This window comes from Elephas maximus, chromosome 2, assembly GCF_024166365.1.
Source record: "Elephas maximus indicus isolate mEleMax1 chromosome 2, mEleMax1 primary haplotype, whole genome shotgun sequence".
Taxonomy (NCBI): domain Eukaryota; kingdom Metazoa; phylum Chordata; class Mammalia; order Proboscidea; family Elephantidae; genus Elephas; species Elephas maximus.
The window spans coordinates 200,479,108-200,500,088 of record NC_064820.1 but is presented as its reverse complement, the minus strand read 5'-3'; the positions used below and the strand labels follow the sequence as shown (position 1 = coordinate 200,500,088).

General features: G+C 45.9%; 1 protein-coding gene across 5 annotated transcripts; it reads left to right on the top strand.

Annotated features, from left to right (window-relative positions):
- Positions 1 to 602: 602 nt before the first annotated feature.
- Positions 603 to 19,259, top strand: BTNL9 (butyrophilin like 9). Of its 5 annotated transcripts, none has more exons than XR_007516200.1 (12): positions 603 to 759; positions 885 to 945; positions 5,976 to 6,137; positions 8,188 to 8,535; positions 9,837 to 10,118; positions 11,717 to 11,845; positions 12,018 to 12,372; positions 13,912 to 14,070; positions 14,208 to 14,228; positions 14,985 to 15,011; positions 17,299 to 17,325; positions 18,201 to 18,212. XR_007516200.1 is itself a non-coding variant. In XM_049874492.1 (12 exons), exons 1-12 carry the CDS (start codon positions 682 to 684, stop codon positions 18,827 to 18,829), a joined length of 1,818 nt encoding a protein of 605 aa, XP_049730449.1. In that variant the 5' UTR covers positions 603 to 681; the 3' UTR covers positions 18,830 to 19,259. The 5 variants fall into 5 exon arrangements, 4 of the variants coding, with proteins under 4 accessions (XP_049730449.1, XP_049730452.1, XP_049730450.1 ...); XM_049874492.1 differs by lacking the exon at positions 13,912 to 14,070 and having other exon boundaries at positions 12,018 to 12,050; positions 12,352 to 12,372; positions 18,201 to 19,259; XM_049874493.1 differs by lacking the exon at positions 13,912 to 14,070 and having other exon boundaries at positions 677 to 766; positions 12,018 to 12,050; positions 12,352 to 12,372; positions 18,201 to 19,259.
- The last annotated feature ends 1,722 nt before the right edge of the window (positions 19,260 to 20,981 follow it).

Genomic DNA, 20,981 nt, shown 5'->3' with positions numbered 1-20,981 from the left:
GCTTCTTCTTCGATCTCCATTCCACTAGAGAAATACTACTACAGTGTGCCAATTTATTTCAAACTTGTATTTGAAATGACTCTTTCAGTTTTTACTTACGGCAACACTCATGCTATCTTTTGTTCTGCCTTGCAGAGATGGGTCTGGTGGGTTAAGATTTGGGCACTAAAAAAACCAGTTGCAGTCAAGTTGACCATGACTCATGGTGACCCCATGTGTGTCAGAGTAGAACTGTACTCCGTAAGTTTTCAATGTTTGATTTTTTGGAAGTAGATTGCCAGGACTTTCTTCCTAAGGTACCTCTGGATGGACTCAAATCACCAACTTTTCTGTTAGTAGCCAAGCACATTAACCATTCGCACCACCCCGGGACTCAAAGTTGGGCACTAGCCCCCTTCCTGAACGCTTGGCTAGTGGAAATTCCAGTCCAGTCTCTGTCTCTTTCACTGTGATAGCGAGGGGAGAGGGGCTAGTAGGGATGGCCATCCTACCTCCCTGGAGTCCCAGCTCTGCCCACCCAGAGATTCCAGGCAGCCAGCCAAGCATTTTCTTCCTGCTCTGAGTCTCTATAGCTGCAGACTCTCTGAATCTTCCAGATAACTTTCCCCTCTTCCTAAGACCTAAGAAAATTTCTTCCCAGGGAAATTCAATTCATGATTTTCCTCACAGAGGCAGGATGTGATGAGGCGATTTCCTTGTTTTGTCCTTTCCATCTTGGTTTCTATACCAAAGGGCAGAGCACATAGCCTGTTTCTTAAGGTAAAAGGTGGGTGAGTAATTCTGTCACAGATGGGCTCACCCCCTGAACTCAGTGGCTGGGCCGTGTCTAGGGGATCTTAGCATCTTGGGCTGAGACGCTTTACAACAATTGTTTCCCTTTGCAGAGGGATTTGAGATTGCCCAAGACTCATCTGTCATTCTGGATACTTTGTTGCCACCTACTAGGTAAGTAGCTCATTCTCAACACCTGTCTACATCTCCACTTTTCAGAAATGGAAAAGAGAAAATTATAGTGAGAAGTTTTGGGGACAGCATGAGATGCGTTGGAACCATCTTATTAGTTGAGTCAGCTGCAGGATGGAGTTTTGAGTGTGGTTAAGAGGAGATGTCTGTTCAGGCAGCTCCCACCTGAGGAGGCAGGATTCCAGTTGTCCTATTTCATCATCAGAGAAAAAAGATTTCAAGCCTTACTGAGGCTCCCCTCTTGGGGTTAGGGATAGAAATCCCCTTGTGGGCTTTTTGAAAACAAACCAAAGTAGGCTGGTGCACATTACTTGACTGCACATTAACTGAGCGCAAGGCATTGCAGTGGGCCTCAGGAGGGGGCAGTGAGGAAGAATGGGAAAATCCCACGTCTTGTTAGTGTTGTGATTCCAATTCATGGCGGCCCCACGTGTGCAGAGTAGAACTGCTCCATAGGGTTTTCAAAGCTGTGACCTTTTAGAAGCAAATCGTCAGGACTGTCTTCCGAGGTGCCTCTGGGTGGCTTCAAACCACTAAATTTTCCACTGGTAGTTGAGTGTTTGGGGAATGGGAGGAGGGCAAAACACACCACCTGAGTTTACAAAAGTAGCAAAAGCAAAAAATAACAATCTTTAAAGAGAGATTCAAGAGCTCAGGGACTGGAAATCCAGGCAGTATAAGGTGTTGTTTAAGAATTGGAGGTTCTGGAGGAGAAAAACTGGAATAGGGCTGGAGCTGAGCAGTGAGAAAATAAGAAGAAAACAAAAGAGAGTAAAGTAGGGAGAAGGAGGCCTGGTGGTGCAGTGGTTAAGTGCTCGGCTGCTAACAGCAACTGTGGTTTGAAGCCACCAGCCATTCTACAGGAGAAAGATGTGGCAGTCTGCTTCTGTAAAGATTACAGCCTAGGAAACCCTATGGGGCCGTTCTACTCTGTCTTATAGGGTCTCTATGAGTTAGAAATTGACTTCAAGGCAATCAGTCAATTTCTTGGGTGGGGGAGGGGGTTGAAAGTAGGGAGAGAGAAATGGGCTCCCCTGGTGGAGGGTGGAGGCATTTCTTCTGCATCAGTGTGCAGGATAAATACCTCAGGAGAGAACATTCCAGAGGCTACAAGAGAACTCCAGGGAAAACGTATCCCACCAGCAAAGCTTAGCTCCAGTCTCTAGCCTGAGACCTCCTTTCTGCCCTGTCCTTCCCCTGACTGGATCCCCCATCTTTCCCAAATATCCAGTTGTGTCCAGCCTCTCACCCCTTCCTCCAGCAAAACTTTCTTACCTGGAACAGAACTGATATCCACTTACACTGTGGCATGAATAGTTGAAGTCTTAAAGTGTTTCCCTTCACAGTAATAAATGCACTTCAAGAAGGATCAGAGCCTTTAAACTGGTGACATGCACTCATAAAGGGCAAACTTCAGCCAGAGAGTGGGGAGAAGGATCCATTTAGAGTGCAGAGGGGCTTTCAGCCCTCTGAAATCGCTGACTTTTCCCCCAAGAAATTGCCAGACCCCTTTCCCTGGATTGAAGGATTTCAAGGCAATGTCCTTGAGTGTTGGGAGCAAAGGGATCACAGTGCATCATGTACTTTCTGTCTAAAGCTTCCTTGACAAAACCGAAGGGAGACTCCAGTTTTAATTCATCTAGCAATAGGATTTTTGCTTTTTTATTCATTGGTTGGTTGGTTGGTTTTTTGGCTGACACCATTGTGACCCATGCCACTTCTTCAGTCCATTTCTGAGATGGCTGATCAGGCTGTGAGCTGTAGCCAGAGAAGCTCATGGGGCTCCGTAACATGGTCACAGTTTTGGGTAACAGGAGTGACCGAAGGGTATACCTAGACTTGACAGAGGAAAAGGCTGGTGAGAAATCCATGTCCAGAGAACCAGCAGGGTACAGACTCTGAAACGAGATAGCTTGGCTGGGATCCCAACTCCACCATTTATTAGCTGTGTGTCTAGGGGCAAGTCACTTAACCTCCCTTGCAGCTGTTTCTTTATCTGTAATTTGGACTTACTAGTAATCAACTCGATAGCAATTTTTTTTTTTTTTAAATAATGATGATGATGGTACTTATTGCATAGGTAAGTGCTTGGTAAATAGTAAGTGCTCACTTAGTGTGTGCACGTGTGTGAGTGTGTTTACAACCTCCTTCTAGCATAGACTCACTGTGGAAATCATATGGATGTGTCACAATGGAGAATAGGGGCTCCTCTAGCAATTCTATTGTTCTGGAAAGCACTGCCCCATCCCCTGCCCCCCAGGAGGTGGTAGCACCCCCTGGTCAGGGAAATTGGGCATGTGCTCCTCCTGTGAGGCAACCCCACCCCAGCTATGGGTCTTAATACCCTATCGATGTTGTGACTGATTGTTCAGAATCTGGCTGATTCAAATGGATTCATAAACACTCTCTGAGCTCCTCTTGTTTTAAAAGGCACTAGCTGGATGCTCATATACCCAGCATGGCTCTGCACTCATGGGGTTTTAATCTACGTCTACAGAGGCACAAAAGAAAAGAGAAGGGAATAAGGAAGAGGGTGAGAAAACGCAAAGCCAGGTTGCGACTCACTGCTCTAGACCCACCCTTCACTGCTTTCTTCCCAAGTCTATTACAGATGCGTTCCTGCTGTCAGTCACAAAGACAAGAGGCTGGGCTGTCCAGCCAGAGCCTCAATTCTAGCCCAAGGCCTCGCTCATGCTGGCCATTGTGCTAATAAGTTACTCCAGTAACTGCTGGCCATCAGCGCTGCTAGGCCTCCTCCAGAGAGAACTTCCAATCTCCTCACCGCTGAGGGACCCCTGTGGTAGCATGAATTGAACTCCAGCAACTTGCTCCTCTGTCTCCCACCTGTGTTTGAGCTTCCAGAGGGCAGGGGCCAATCAAAACTGGCCATTCACCTCACAGACCATGGCCTCTCCCTCACATTTTATTCCCTTCAGCTTGAGCCCTTCCTAGCTCAGGGGTAACTGGGGGCGGGGGAGGCTCAGATTTACTCACCTCACATACCCTACTCTGAATGCTCCTCTGCTACATGGTCCAGCAGCTTGTAAATTCCCTTGTTTTTTATACCCTACCAGGAAACCCTGGTGGTGTAGTGGTTAAGTGCTACGGCTGTCAACCCAAAAGATTGGCAGTCTGACTCCACCAGGTGCTCCTCGGAAACTTTATGGGGCAGTGCTACTCTGTCCTATAGGGTCACTATGAGTCAGAATCGACTTGACAGCAATGGGTTTGGTTTTTTGGTTTTATACCCTACCAGTTTTTTTTTTTAGTGGTAGTGTGGCTCAGCCACGCAGCCACAGTGTAAGGTGGAGGGGGAGAGTGGAGGGGGAGAGCTTGCACTCGGGAAGAGGAAGAGGCAGGGGATGGTGACATTCCTAAATAAGACAATCCCAACAAAGGAAGAGACAGGGGGTGGTGACATTCCTCAGTAAAATGGTCCCTGCATAGTTAAACTTTAAGCCAAGGAAATGATCTTCACAGGGGTCTTTGATTTGCTAAAGTCCTTAACCTGTTAAAGTCCCTAACTTGATAAGACCTCTAACTTGGTAATTAAACCTTAAGCCAAAGAAATAGTCTTCTAGCGGGGTCTTGTCCTGGCTTTTAAATGTTAATAGAGAGAGAGATCAAGAGACAAAAGGAGTATAAAACCCTAAGAAAACGATTATTGGGGCACTCAGATTCTTTCTCTACCTGAGTAGCCCGCTTGAGGCTTCCTAGTCAAGTGTACTTTTACTACTAACCCTCCGCTTGCTAATAAACCTCTGCTTGCTTGGCACTGTTTGTCTCAGTGTTTAAATTCTTTCCTACACCAAAGACAAGGACCGAGGCCATTCTCCGGTAACAACAGGACAGTAGGAACATGTGCCACATTGTGGGTCTGCAGAAGGAAAAATCAAGCAATGGGAAAATATGGTGGCAGACAATGGGAGAAGGGGAGATAAGTAGGGCCTGGAGAATAGAACCTTACTGTGGGCCCCTTACTCCCCACGTGCCCCCCCCGCCCCGCCCTGGGATGCTGTGATGGTAAGAAAGGAGAGAGTCTTTTGGAAAAAGACAGAAGGTGGACATTTGGAAGGTGGAGGGGAGAGAGCAGAAATGCTGACAATTATTAAAGAGCATCCAACCAAATGTATGGGAGGCTTAACTACCCTCAGAACTGGCATTGATTTCTTCCACTGTTCAAAAAAAAAAAACTGAGGTGTAACCAGTAACAAATTCTGAGAATCTGAGAAATGTGGAGAGGCTTGTGTGTCTCTAAAGATATATCAGCTCCACCACACTCACTGGCCACCCCAGACTGTGAGACATTACAGTGAGGGGCAGGGGGGGTGCTGAGGAGAGGGAGTGGCTCTTGTATGATTTAGGGCACAGGTCTTCTGGACCACAGATCGGGGGGTGGCTAGATGGGATGAGTCCATCACTGTGGTCCCGAAGATACCACAGACACCAGGACATTGGGGCCCTCTCCACTGGAGGAAAGTGTCCCTGAAAGCCATTGGAGCTGACTCCACTTTGGAAAGGTTGGAACTCTGTGTTTGTTCCTCTGTTTTGTGGACCTGGTGTTCAAGAGCAAAGGGAAGTAGGAGCAAGGCTGAGTAGCTAGTGGTAGGGCCAAGAGATTGAAAATGCATCTGGGATTCCCCATAGATTTGCCTTTGTTTGGGGAAAGTCACTAAAACTAGAAGAGGGTGGCACTGAGGCCCCACCCTCCCATAATGTGGGAGTCTCTTTCTGGGTGTAAACAATATTCAGCTCGGGGCTGCTTCCTGTGGGACCCTTTGTCCTGTCCCCTTAAAGCTCTGAGCAAGGCCAGTGAAGCTATTAACAGTGTCACCTGATAAAATAAGAAGCAGCTCTCACATCCAGCCAAGACTTAAAAGAAACCAGGCTTTGGGGCTGATAAGGAACTCCAGAGCCAGATAAAAAATAGTTGAGGCAAGGACACACCTCTGGTCTGATGGACCACATTCCATTTCCTCTGAGTCACTTAGCATCTCTTTGTTCCTCTCCAGGTAGCCACCACTGCTGGCAGGAGATGATGGATTTCTCAGTCTCCCTGGACTCAACGGCACTGGGTTTTTTTGTGGACTCCTTGTATCAAGTACCTCTATCCAGCAGTCTCTTCTTCCTCACCCACTTCCTTCTCCTCTTCCCACTTGTGCAGCTGAGCTCAGGTAGTGTGTCTGATCTGTTCCCTGTCCAGTCAAGACACGAGTACCTCAGCTTTTGTTCGTCTCTCCTTCTCCCAGATGCAGCCCTGGGCAGAGATCTTATAAGCTAGTACCAGGCTATACCAGTGGCTAAAATACACAGAGATATCCATCCCAGTTGTTAAATTGCCACTTCTCTGAGCATCATGTAGCTCTACTGCCATTTCTCCAGCCACCAGCATCATTCACATAGTTTCCCAGGATTCCTCAGTTAACAGGCATCCAAGGAGACACAGCAGGAAGATGCCAGGAGACTCTCACTGGTCTGTACTTATGCTGAGCCAGTTGGCAAATATTTTTCACTCTGCTCCTGTGTATAGGCCATAACTTTTGAGGAGCATGAAGGACCTCAGTCTGACCATTTCTTATCAAAGAACCAGCCAACAGAGGGTATAAACTAATTATGCAAGTGTTATTCCCTAATGCTCTGGGCTGCAAACCAGGGACACTTGGGTGACTGAGGCACAGCCCAGGTCCTCAGGCAGCTTGTAGTCAAGGTAGAGGCCAGACATGACCTAAGCAGCTATCCAGCTGTGTGACCAAGGCTGCAAGAGAACCATATCCAAAGACTTGGGGAGCATAGCTAAGAAAAAAATTTGTTTTTCTCCTGGAAAGCCAAGAAGAGCCATAGAGAGGAGGTGCTGTTCAAGCTGAGCCTGGCAGAATGTACATTCTCCAGGAAGATGACAGGTGGAGGGTAAACTGAGTCAGGGTGTGCCCATGTAGACGGCCAGGCATCAGGTGTGTAGAAGAAACAGCTAGAAAGAATTTGGGCAGGGACACTGGTAGGAAGGGTGTTGGAGCTTCACCCAGTGGGCAGCAAGGTGGTGTGAACAAAAAAAGGTACCTCCACATTCTGTGAGCAAAGTGAAGGACGGGGAGGGATCCACGGAGAAAGAGCTTTGGGGATGGGATTTTAGCTGAACTTGGAAGGAAGGAAAGGAGGTGCATGGAGGTCAGACAGAAGAAAGTGAGGGCATGCTGAGTGGCCAGGAACAGCTCATGCAAGGGAACAGCAGCAGGCACCAGCAACTCTCATGAAATTGCAGAAAACAGATTAGCTAGGGAGGGGCAGAGGTGCCACATGAGACATCACTGACAAGGAGGACAATCAAATGAAAGATCATGATAAAGAGAAGTCTCGAAGGCAGGGTTTGCTCTTTAGATAGGAAAACCCATGAAGCAGGGGGCCCCCACAGATTATTTTGAATGCCCTTTGTTATTACAGAAGCTATACATTATAAAAAATTAGAAATCAGACAAGCAAAAATAAGAAAACTTCTGTTCTCATTGTGCAGAAATTACCATCATCAAAAACTTGGTGTATCTCCTTTCACATCTTTTCCTCTGTACATTCATGCAAATATATCTTCTTTTAATCAAGATTGTTTAGTAGTGTACATATTGTTTTGCAACTTACTGTTTATGATAAAGATTTCATTTCAGTAACTTTTCATTTCATTTAATACCTTGGCCATATTCAAATTTACATAATTGTCACCAAAATAACAGCTGCAGCCAGTTGGTTCAAACCAGGGCTTCCAACCAGTTCTTACCAGTTCAACCCCCTGCTGAGAATTTGCATTTCCACCCCAGAGATACTGAATCAGAATTGAAATTTTAACAAGATTCTTCGGGGGATCTAGTTAAAATGTCGATTGTGATTCAGTATCTCTGGGATAGAAATGTAAATTCTCAGCAGTCAAAGGACCACACTGGTTCAAACCAATAACCAGACCGGTAAAAACCAAACCCAGTGCCATCAAGATGTGGCACCTAGTATATCTGGTTGTAATGTACCTTGTGTGTTTTTTAATCTAGCACACTCAATTTTTAAAATAACAATTACTTGTTCAAGAAACCAGGCCAGTCGTCCTGTAGAATGTTCTACCTTCGTCGTTTGAATGGTTTACTGGAAGAGGGATAGGATGAAAAATCATATTTGTTGAGGGCTGATTTTGGCAGTTGTTACGGCTTCTTCTTCTTTTTTTTTTTAATGGCTTCACATTCCTAGAGAAAGTCAAGGTGGTAGGACCTGGGCAATCCATCCTGGCACTCATCGGGGAAGAAATAGAGTTCCCGTGCTACCTGTGGCCCTACCTGGACGCCGAGCACATGGAGATCCGCTGGTTCAGGAGCCGGCCCTCTGACATCGTCCTCCTGTACGGGGAGCAGCAGGAGCTCTCCAGGGGGCAGATGGCGGAGTTCCAGAACAGGACAAAACTCCTCAAGGACGAGATCAGAGATGGCCACGTGATCCTGAAGCTCCATAGTGTTGTCCCCTCCGATGAGGGCCACTACGGATGCAGCTTCCTCTCCAGTAACTTCACTGGGGAAGCTATCTGGGAGCTGGAGGTAGCAGGTGGGTAAACTAGCCACGCCTCCAAAAAGCAGTAGGAGAAAGGATCCATTTGGATAGAGCTGCATTGCTTGAATTTCAGAGAAAGGAAGAATACCCCTAACACATAAACAAATAACTATTAATAAACTCGGGGAAAGGTCCATTAGGAAATGGGTAAGATATATGAACAGCAAGCCCACAAAAACATACTCAAAAGGCTCTTAAACTAGGGAGAGATGATCACTTTTACTCATAATGAGAGAAAGGCAAATTAAAGCTATGCTAAATATACCTGTATCTATCAGATTGGCAAAAATTCAAAAGCTGGACCACCCACTCTCTTGGCAGGGCTATGGGGAAACAGGTCCTCTCATACCTTGTTGGTGGAGTTGAAAATTAGACTCTCCAGTGGAGGGAATTTGGCAATAGTTAATAGAACTACCTGTGCATTTACCTTTAGAACAGCAATCCCACCTGTAGGAACCTACCCTGAAGATACACCTCCAACAATATGAAAAGAAAAGCACATGTATAAGTTTAATCCTTGTAGCACTGTTTGTAATTGCAAAATACTGGAAACAGCTAAACACCCAAGCACGGGAGCCGAGTGTGGCACACATGTACAATGGAGTACTATGCAGTTAAAAACAAAAACAAAAAAAATGAGGAGAAACTGTACAAACAGTTGTGGGGTGATTTCTAGGGTATACTGTTAAGAGTAAAAAGCAAAATGTAAAAGAGGTTCTACAGTAAGTAAACTTTTGTGTAAGAAAGAAGGTGAGCCAGTGCAAATAGAAACACAGGAAGGATAAATTAGGAACTAAAGAAGTTGGTTACCTAAGGGGGGTGGAACGGGATGGAAAGGATGGAGAAGGACATGGGGCTTCCTTGAATATACATTTTGCAGTGTTGATATTTGAACCATATTACTGTTTTACCTACTTAAAAAATGACGCTAACGCCACAAGGATGTGGAGATAAAACAGTACAGACAGCCCAAGCACTGAGCTTTGGAAGAATCCAAGACAGAGATAAGACATTCTCTTGGAATTTGGGGTGGGGCAATTCTTCATTCTGGGGGGACTATCCCTTGTATATCAGGACTAAAGACCAGTAGCACTTCCTCACCAAATGCCCCACTTTATATTTTCAAATGTACCCAAGGAGTAGTACTGCCCCCACATGCCCTACTGATCTTGACTGTCATTTATAGTCCATGGATGGAGGCTACCAGCCAGTGATTGCAAATGGTGAATGGTGGCATGGGCTTCATGCACAACCTTTGGGAAGGAACCTGATCTTTCCCACTCCGTCTCTCCCAGGGATGGGCTCGGACCCTCACATCTCCCTTGAGGGCTTCAAGGAGGGAGGCATTCACCTGAGGTGCAGCTCCAGTGGCTGGTACCCCAAGCCCAAGGCTCAATGGAGAGACCATCAGGGACAGTGGCTGCCTCTTGAGTCTGAAGCCGTCATCCAGGATGTCCAGGGCCTGTTTAGTCTGGAAATATCCGTGGTCCTCCAAGAGGGAGCCCACAGCAACGTGTCCTGCTCCATCCAGAACACCCTCCTCGTTCAGAGTAAAGAGTTTGTGGTCGAGATAGCAGGTCAGTGGTTGCCAGTAACCTTCACCTTCCTAGTTACCAGGTTCTCCAGATCCATTGTCCCAACACCTGTCTATAAGGACACAATGGCCTATATGCATGTGGGCTGGGCTGGGCTGGGCTTCACACCTGAAAAAGTCAGCAACTAAGTCTACTAAGAGCACAACTGACAAGCCACACAGTAAGGGGGGGAACAGGGGGAGAAAGGCCCAAAATTTAAAGGCCATGCACTAAGTCCCATAATCTCATTAGAAGTCATATGAGAACCTAACCAGCCAGTTGCCGTTGAATCAGCTCTGACTTATGGTGACCCTATGTGTCAGAGCAGAACTGTGCTGCATAGGATTTTCAATGACTGATTTTCACAAGTAGATTGCCAGGCCTTTCTTTTGTGGTGCTTCTGGTAGACTCGAACCTCTAATCTTTTGGTTAACAGCTGAGCATGTAAACCATTTGCACCACTCAGGGACTCCCCATGAGTGTCTACTTGTTCCTAATTTCATCCCTTTGGCAGCATTTATTGAGACCTACAATACGCCCAAAACCTCTGTCCTAAGGTTCATATTCTACTGAGGGAACAGACAAAATGAGTAAATTACATCACACATTAGAAGGTGTTGGAGCCCTGGTGGCACAGCGGTTTTAAGAGCTATGGCAAACTACGGCTGCTAACCAAAAGGCTGGCAGTTCAAATCCACCAGCCACTACTTGGAAACCCTATGGCACAGTTCTAGTGTGTCCTATAGGGTTACTATGAGTTGGAATCGACTCCATGGCAACGGGTTCAGTTTTAGAAGGTGTTAGGTGCTATGGAGAAAAATGAAGCAGAGAAGGGTGCTAGGGAGTGGCAGGATGTGTATATGGATTTAAAAGAGGTGGGTCAGGGAAGAAATTTAGGTGAGGCCATTACCTAGTACCAAAGTCTTGTATGAGGCACTCACAGAAGGGTGCAGACTGAACTTACACAGTGTTTAATGTACATGGTTCTGTTTTAAGTCTTGAGGACAAACCCAACCTGTGATTCATTTTTCATGTCAGTCCAAACCAATAGTTATAATAGAAAAAAATCTCTCCCTTTTATACAGTCAGGAAGATATGACCTATTACAACGTATCTCTGAGAAGGCGGTAGCTACAACTTGGAGCCAGGCGCCCAAGTTAAATTCCCATGAGGCAGAAAAAGAAGGGCACTACCTTCCTCTATGTTTACATTTCAAAGAGATGGCTCTGAGATCCTGAAGAAAAACATTCCTGGGTTGTAAAAGTGGGCAACATAGCAATCTGTAAAATGGGCGTGATAGTGGCTGTTCCACGTGCTCTCCAGGTAGCATAATGTGGAACAGAGGCAAACTTAAACTTGCTTAGCAGAGGGGCAAAGTGCTGCAAACCGAAGTATGTGACCAAACCAAACCCTTTGCCATCAACTCAATTCCAACTCACAGCAAACCTATAAGACAGAATAGAACTGCCCCACAGGGTTTCCACGGAGCAACTGGTGTATTCGAACTGCCAACTTTTGGTTAACAGGCATAGCTCTTAACCACTGCAACTTAGTGCTGAGTGGTGTCTAAACCTAGACAACTCCCTTGGGATGTTTTCCAGATGTTTTTTTCCCCACAACCTCCTCCTGGAAGGGAGCTTTCCTTCGGACTCTAGCAGGACTGCCGTTGCTCATGGTTCTCCTCATGGTACTAGTGGTGTACTTCTTTCAACAGCAACAGAGAACCCAAGGTAGGAGGGAGGCCAGGGGACTTTGCTGAGGAGGGAAGTGGTGAAAAGGGCGTGTGGAGGAGGGCACGGTGGCAGTGCGGTTTAGAAAGCCTCCATCCTGCCTGGAGGCAGGGCTGAAAGGCAGAAACAGGCAGGGGAGAAAGCATCCTCACCTCTCCTTTCTTCCTTTCAGAGAAGCTAAAGAAGCTGGCAGAGAAGGAAAAAGGTAACAGTGGAAGAGGCACGCTTTTCCCCCACATCCCTGACTTCCAAACGGGCGGGTGCTGGGTCAACAAGGCAGCACCTCAGGCCCAGAGAGACCTAAGAGCAGGGCAGAGTGTGGGTGGGACAGAGAATGTTCACTCTTTCTCTTCCCGCACCTTGAAGCCTTCTCCTCCCGGTGTCCAACGAAGGTGCGGAGGGTGGATGAAGTCTGTGCACTTTGAGGAAATGATGTCTCCGTGTTCATCAATCTTCCTACCTGATTCATTTTCCCACCTGAGAAATTTTTCTCATTTCTCTTCCAGAGGAACTCACAGCAGAGCTGGGTAAGTTCTGGGTGGCCATACCCACAATGCTGGCTGCAGGCAGTGTACAGCACACAGTGCGTGTGGTCGTGGGAGGAGTTAAGTGGTTTTAGGCTTCCCTGTAGAAAGAAATGTACCTCAAGGATCTAATCCTAAATCCACCCTTCTGCCGCTCCTACCTCCATTCCCCAACCAGTGAAAGGACAGGCTGCTTACCCAGGAGCAGCTGCCAAGGTGGCCTAACTTGACATATTCTCGGCAGATCCTAAGGAGTCCTGGGGCGCAATGGCTAAGTGCTGATCTGTTAACCGAAAGGTTGGTGGTTCAGGAGAGAAAAGACCTGGCGATCTGCTCCCAGTTGCCTTTTCTGACTCATAGAGACCCTATAGGACAGAGTAGACCAGCCCCATAGCATAGGGTTTCCCGTAAACAAACAAGGCCATAATATTTACAGAAGCAGATTGCTACATCTTTCTACTGCTGAGCGGCTCATGGAACCACCCACCTTTCCGTTAGCAGGCAAGCTCTTCACCACTGATCCACCAGGGCTCCTTCCAGTGAAGATTACAGCTGAGAAACCCTATGGGGGCATTTCTACACTGTCATATAGGGTCTCTATGAGTCAGAATCAAGTTGACAGAACCTAACAACAACAGACAGATCCTGCAAGCCCTTCCCATCAAATCATCCAACTCAATTAAAATTCCACCATTAAATGTTTTCTCCCTCTGGTTCAGCTTCCTAGGATGTCTTTCTCTTTTTAATGAAATGCCACTGGGGAAGGTGGTACATTTCATTTGCCCCAAAGTAGGACTAATTATTCAGATTCACTTTTCTCCCCAGGGAAACTCAACAACTCTCTACTATGGAGTGTGGGAGTTTATACATAGGAGGGGAGACATGGAGAGTGTGAGCCCAAAAGAAGGGGTGATAGGAAAGAAGGCCACAATGAGTGAGGGAAAAACCTCAAGAGAACCACTTGGCCTGTCCCAGCAATGCTCCAGACAAAACTGTGAGGTTGGGGAAGTCCTGCTTGGAGGCAAGGGGGGAGGCTGCTGTAATAACTCGTTGGAGTCCCTGGGTGATGCAGATGGTTATGTTGGAGTCCCTGGGTGGTGCAAATGGATAAGTGTTGGACTACTAACCACCTAGAAGTGCCTCGGAAGGAAGTAACACCTGGTAATCTGCTTCTGAAAGGTCACAACCTTGAAAACCCTATGGAACATAGTTCTTCTCTGCACACTGAGGTTGTCATGAGTCAAAATCAACTTGACAGCAACAAGTCACTAACACCATAGTTTGAATTAGGATACAGTGTCGCCTTTCCCAGAAGCATTTACTTTTGAAAGAGGGGATAGGGTGGAGATATCAGGGGAATGCATTTTTAGTGGCAAAATGTCAGAGTCCTTGGTATCTGGGCAGGGAAAATAATTGAGTGTGATTTCCTTCTAGTACTTTAAATAAATTACCCGGTAAGTGGCCCTGAGGCTTATACAGGCTGTGTGCAGTGTCTCTGAACTTATTCCAGACCTTTTCCCCAGGAAAAGTTTGTGATTCCAGGGCAAATGAGTGTAACCTCTTCAAACCAGACCTGAGCTGTGGAAAGAGGCCCCTCAGTACAAAGATCTGTTTTCCCTTCCGGGACTGTGCAGATTTCTGCCTTTGAGCAAACAACAGGATAAGGCATCAGAATCCCAAATATGAGCCTCCTTTATTAGGGTGATGCAGATGTGAGGATGGATTGGGGTCAGCAGTGATTTAAGACTAAGCTACCCCTTCCCAGTGGCCTGACTGCCATGGGCAGGTGGTTCCACTTGTTTGAAGGCTGATGTTTTTTTCTTGCATTCTGCTTACAGGGAAGCTTCAGACAGAACTTGGTAAGTGACCCCTCTTAGAACTATTTCTTCGTGTCCACCTTTTGCATTTGGTTATTGCCTTAGTCATCTAGTGCTGCTATGACAGAAATACCACAAGTGGGTGGCTTTAACAAAGAGAAGTTTATTCTCTCACAGTCTCGTAGGCTACAGGTCCAAATTTAGGGCACCAGCTCTAGGGGAAGGCTTTCTCTCTCTGTTGGCTCTGGAGGAAGGTCCTTGTCATCAGTCTTCCCTTGGTCTGGGAGCATCTCAGTGCAGGAACCTCAGGTCCAAAGACTCGCTCTGCTCCCAGCACTGCTTTCTTGTTGGTATGAGGTTCCCCAACTCTCTGCTTACTTCCCTTTCATCTCTTGTAAGATAAAAGGTGGTACAGGCCACACCCCAAAGAAACTCCTTTTACATTGGACCAGGGATGTGGCCTGAACAAGGGTGTTATATCCCCTCCCAATCCTCTTTAACCACAGGCAAAGATTATTATTTATAACACATAGGAAAATCACAAAATGGAGGACAACCACACATGGCCTAACCAAGTTAACACATATTTTGGGGGGAACACAATTCAATCCATTACAGTTATCCATGTATCTTCCTCGCATCTCCCAACTAGGTAGGATGCCCAGGTTGGCACCTTGCTGGCTGTGTGGATGACAGAGAAAGGGGAAAGGAAAGGGGGTTGGTGCAAAAGAAGATGTGTGAGCAGAAAAGCTGTGGGCTGCTGATGTTCTAATCCATGTTTTTCCTTGGCTGATGCAGACTGGAGAAGAGCCGAAGGCCAGGCTGGTGAGTGAAGCACCTTTTCCTTCCCACTATTCCACATTAAAGCCCAGTCACACTCACTCTGATTAACCACACTTCATTCTGATTTCATTCCATAGCCTTACACACTGCATGCATTAACCTACGTTACTTGGTAAAGGTTATATTCTAATTTTATTTTTATATGGTTCTGAAGCCTAAGCAAAATGTAAACCCTTGGTTCAAATCCTAGATGTACATTAGGATCACCTAGACTCCTGGTGTCCACTTGGGCCTGGGATGGGCACATTCCCATATACGTAAATATTTCTTCCCCATACCTCCCTCTATTCCCCCCCTCCATAAAGCAGTCTACTGTGTATCTTTATTTTGTATATATTTTTGCAAATGTGAATTTCTATTTTGTGCACCTGCATTTTAGTTTATGTAAATGATATTTACAATCTTGCACTGTTTTTTTTTTTTCACTAATCACTGTGCCCACATGTGTGTCTGATTTGTTTCTCCTTCTTGCTGTGGACCCCTCCATTTTAGCCAGCCACACTTCTGAGGTAGACATCCAGACTGCCCCTAACAGCACAGCACCACAAACAATGCTGAATGAATAGCCTTAAACATGTTGTCTTATGGCCCTGTGTGAAGAGTCTCTGGGCTATGCACCCAGGAGAAGCATTGCTCACACATGGGGGATACACCCACTAGGTGGGAGAGAGAGGGACCCAGAAGGCAGTGCCATCCATCCTCCCACCAGTGGTGCACAGAGGCCCGTGTGCCCATGTCCTGTATGAGCCAGCTATCTAAGTCTGCCGGTTCCTTGGAGATAAGCAGTTGTTCATTGTTGTTTTAGTTTGCACTCCTCTGTGAGTCCGAATTGACTTGATGGCAGCAGGTTTGGTTTGGAACACTAAGAAGTTTGAGCATCTCTTTATATGCTCATTGGCTCCTGGCACTTCCTCTTCTGAAAATTGCCAGTTAATATTCTTTGCCCATTTTTCTATTGGGGTTTCTGTCTTTTTCTTATTGATGCACAGGAGTTCGTTATACATATTACAGATACTAATCCTTTGTTGGTATTAAACATTGCAAATTCCGTCTATTCTGTCATCTGCCTACTAGTTTTGTCCATGGTGCTCTGTATTGAAAAGAAATCATCTGTTTTGATAAAATAAAATTTATCAAAATTTTTACCTTATGGCTTGTGTTTTTAAAGTTTTGTTTAAAAGACCTTCACACACTTTGATCACAAAGATATCCTCCTACACTTTCTTCTATTAACTTTATATGTATGATGTGTAGGTCTTTAATCCATTAGAATGCTGTTTTCTGTGTTGTTAGGTGATAATCCAGTTACTTTTCTCCAAATAGTGAGTTGGTTTGCCCAGTGTCATCCATGATTTCCCCACTGATGTGGGGTATCTGTCACCATTAGTGCATATTTGGTTCCCATATATAGATGGGTCTGTCCATTGGCCCACTTCTTATCTCATTGTTTTACTGCTAAGGCTTTTATAATACCTGGAAGTACAATTTCCCCTTCCTTTTTAAAGTTGATGGACTTTTTAAAAATATATAAATCTTAGGAAGGATAAATTTATGAAGTTCTTTAAAAAAAAAATCCAAAAGGAGTTTTGCATGGGATTTCTTTGAATTTATAGATAAATTTGAGGAGAAGCAACATTTTTAGAGAATTGAGTTATTCTATGCAAACACTATATGGTTTTTCTGTTTTGTTTTTTAAGTTCCTCTGATACAAAACTAGGGTTGAATACTCTGCTGTAAATTTTTGGAGCTCTGAAAATGTCTTCTACTGCTTTTGCTATTTTGTGACTTGGTGATGTCTCAGTTGCAAAACAAAATAAGAAAAAACAGAAATCCACTCAGAATGGCTTATGTTAAAAAGGAGGCACGTTGGGAGAAGACATGGTCTTTAGAGGATATCTTAGAACAGGAGCCATGGTCAGCAGAGCTTCCTGGGGACTGAGCCAGGCAGGTCAGAGATTGAGACCTTCTTTCCATTCCTCAGGTCATCCAGGCTACTTATATTCGTTCTCTTTGCCCATAAGCTCCATCTGCTTTTCCTGACACGACTTCAGCCTGCATGCAGCCTTGGCATAACCCAGTGCTGACCCCAGCTCCCCTACCCAATCCCAAATTCCCAGGAAAATGATGTGATGGATACACAACAATTTGGATCCAAACCAGTTGTCAGGGTGGGGATGGGGTTATTCAGTTTGCAGGTGTCATCATGCATCTTGGATCTTCCCTCCCTCTTGTTCCAGAGTGATTGACTCAGATCTCTGTTTGGTTTCAGAATGGAGAGCAGCCCAAAGATATGCAGGTAACTGAGCGGAGAAACTGTGACTGAAAGTGCTTTGTGACTCAGGTTGTTTGGATCTTAAAAGGGAGATGGAGAGGAAAGAGGAGATTAGAAAAAGAGACTGTCCAAGAGCCAAGCACATGGGCCTGCCTGCACAGACACTCAGGCACACTTACACATATGTGCACGTATGCAACATGACACATACACCTGCATGTGTATGTATGCACACCAACACACATACACACACACATGCTCACACTCACACAAAGCCTTCTTGGTTTCACTAGACTTGTTTCTATCTGGCAGGAATGGTGCTTCTTGGGCTTGTTTGCAAGGAGAGAATACAGCCTATAAGGAACTTCTCAGATCATCCGGTCCAATCTCTTCATTCGACAGAAGGGACCCTGGGGTTCCCCATTTATTAAATGGGTGTGTGTTGGGGCAGAGGTGTTGGAGTGCAGAGCATTGAACTAAATAATCTCAGAGGTCCCTTTCAGTTTTAAAATCCTAAGATCGCTGCAAAACTGAGACCCAGAGCCCATTGATGATTTCAAAACCACAGCAGCTGATGGGACTGAGCTGGAAATAGAACCTGCCTGGAGTTCCTTCCTCTTGGCTCCAGGGGGAGGTGCGCCTGCCTCCATCCTCACAAACCAACCTGTTATCTTTGCCCTCCAGGGCACCCAATGTGGAGTTTAGAAACTTTCCTATTTCACGAAGAAATAGGATCCCCCTTGTCACTTTGAAATACTTGGGAATGGCTCACACACCACTTCGGGGAGGGTGACCCCATTGATTGCTCCAGTAGAAGAAAATAAACCTTTGCCCACCGGGGTAGCGGACAGGCCGGGGCCAGAAGGCCCCGGCCGCACTAACCCTATGCCTCTGCGTAGTGGACGTGACCCTGGATCCAGCCTCTGCACACCCCAGCCTGGTGGTCTCCGAGGATGGCAGGAGCGTGTCTTCCCGTGAGGCAGGGCTGGCCCTGGCCGTGGGTGACTCGCAGTGGTTCGTGGAGCAGACGTGCGTGCTGGGCCGTGAGCGCTTTTCCGCGGGCTGCCACTACTGGGAAGTGCACGTGGGCCACCGAAGTCGCTGGTTCCTGGGCGCGTGCCTGGCGACAGTGCCACGTGTGGAGCCAGCACGCCTGACCCCGGCCTCAGGCTACTGGGTGATGGGGCTGTGGAACAGCTGCGAGTACTTCGTGCTGGACCCCCACCGTGTCGCGCTCACTCTGCGTGTGCCCCCGCGGTGCGTGGGAGTCTTCCTGGACTTCGAGGCGGGAAGGTTGTCCTTCTTCAACGTGTCCGACGGCTCCCACATTTTCACCTTCACTGACACCTTCTCAGGGCCACTGTGTGCGTATTTCAGGCCCAGAGCCCACGACGGCAGCGAACACCCAGAGCCCCTGACCATCTGCCCATTGCCCATTAGAGGGACACGCATCCTCGAAGAGGACGACAGTGACACCTGGATACAGCCCTATGAGGAGGCCTCGGACCCCGACCTGGGCCTGTGGTGAGGCGCCCTGGGTCCTGGGCAGCTTCCTGAATTTGCCCTCCCTCTTCTAGAGTGAACAAACTCGCTAACGCGAGCTTCCTTGCCAAAATGTCAGCCATGGCTAAAGCCTCAGCAGAGAAGACAGGAAAAAGGAGAAGAGAGGGACCTTTACCTGTGCATATGTACGTGATTTTCTTTAAGGAAAACCAAAACATTGTCATGGAGTCCAACTCATAGCGACCCTATAGGACAGAGTAGAACTGCCCCACAGGGTTTCCAAGGAGGGGCTGGTGGATTCGAACTGCCAGCATTTTGGGTGGCAGCTGTAGTTCTTAACCACTGGGCTCCTCTTTAAGGAAAAGAGACAGGTAATTCCAAAGTTCATTTGTGCCTATTGTAGGATTGAGCAAATGAGTAAATGTTGCTGGGAGCCAGGGTATTAACTGTGGGAGATGGGAAAGAAATATGGAGGGGGGGGCGGGGGTGGAGGGGAGAAACCTTGTTGGATTGGAATTAGAGGTATCAGTATATTTTTATATATTTTATGTATTTTTTTTCTAGCTCTAAACAGGTGTAGAAGCAATGACATCTCATTACCAACGTGTTCTCCTAGGTCTCAGATCTTAGTTTTGTAAGACCATTTCCCACTAAAATGAGCTTGATGCGAGGGATGATTTCAGGGCTAAGGCAAAGTACAAGGTAAGCCTGGAGTATCTTGTGCCATAAGGTAAAAATGTGCTTAAAAATTGATGGAGGCATAACAAAAGGACATAGGAGCCAAGTTGAAGGGACTCCACGGACCAATTATGAGACAGTTGGAACATTTAAAATGAATGAAATCTGCCAGATTAACCACGTGATTAAATTTAACATCATCGATGATGAGAAAAGGGACATTAGTTTCACAGCTGGGGAAAATGAAATATTAGAGAAAAGTATTTTATCAATTTTAAATTTTCTGAGTGTGACATTTGTACATACAGTGGTTAGTAGGAGAATGTTCTTTTTCTTGGGAAACATGTTGAATTTTCAGGAGTAAAGTACCACGGTGTTTGCAACTTACTCTCAAATGGTTAAATTAAAAATGTATATGAATATATAAAAAAAGATAAAATGAAATGCTAATACTTGGTGAATCTAGGTAAATAGTTTACAGATGTTTATTGTATTATTCTCACAACTTTACTGTAGGTTTGAAATTTTCCCAAAAGAGTTGGGGGAAAAAAAAGGAAACACCAAAAAGTTGTGATTATCTGTGCATGGGAAAATGGTTATTGTTACTTTTTTATTTTCTCTGTATCTTTTATAATGCATCAGTTTTGTAATAAGGAAAAAGCAACCTGATTTTTAAAATGATGCCGTTTCCAAAATAACTCATTTAAAAGGAACAATAATAAAGCCACTTGCATGATCTTCCATGATGTTGTTTTAGAATAAAAGAATATGGCTTGCTTCACCGTCCCCTTGATTGAGGCTGAGCTTTCCTTGCCCAGCTTGGCCAGGAGGAGTGGTGGAGCAGAGGAGACTAATTTGGGGCTGAGCTTTCTAACTGGCCTTTTCTCCCTTGCCCCTCTTTGCCTTTTTTCTTTTCTCCTTCATCAGCACTGAGCTTTCTATTGGTGCACCCAGCACTGCGGACTGGAGTGGGACGGGGGAGGGGCTGGCACATAGGGGCTGACTGTTTCATGGCTCAGGAATTTGGTTCCACACAGGAGGATTGAAAATGTAAGAAAATTCATTAAGTGTGGTGAGAGTCAGATTTCTTCATGTCAGAGAAGGTAAATCCAGAAAATCTGGAAAGGAGAAAGAAGAGAATGAAAAAATAACTCTGTCGTGGTAGACTGGAAGTAGAGATGACAAGTAAATACATGGTTTTTTACTATGTAGAGTTTTTTTTTAGAGATAAATAGTATATAAATACATTCATATTTATCTTGACTCACAGGTGTATATAAAATATATAGGTAACAACGACAAAAAAAAAAAATGGCTGCTGAGGCTGCTTATGGACAATCAAATACCTCATGGGATTTGGTTCCCTGATTTGGTGGTTTAGAGTCATGGTTTCATGGGACACCCCAGCTAACTGTGTCTAGGGCTTCTGTTCTACCTCCTAGTTTGTTGTGCAATGCCTGGGGTCTTAAAAGCTTGCAAGTGGCTATCCAAGACACAGC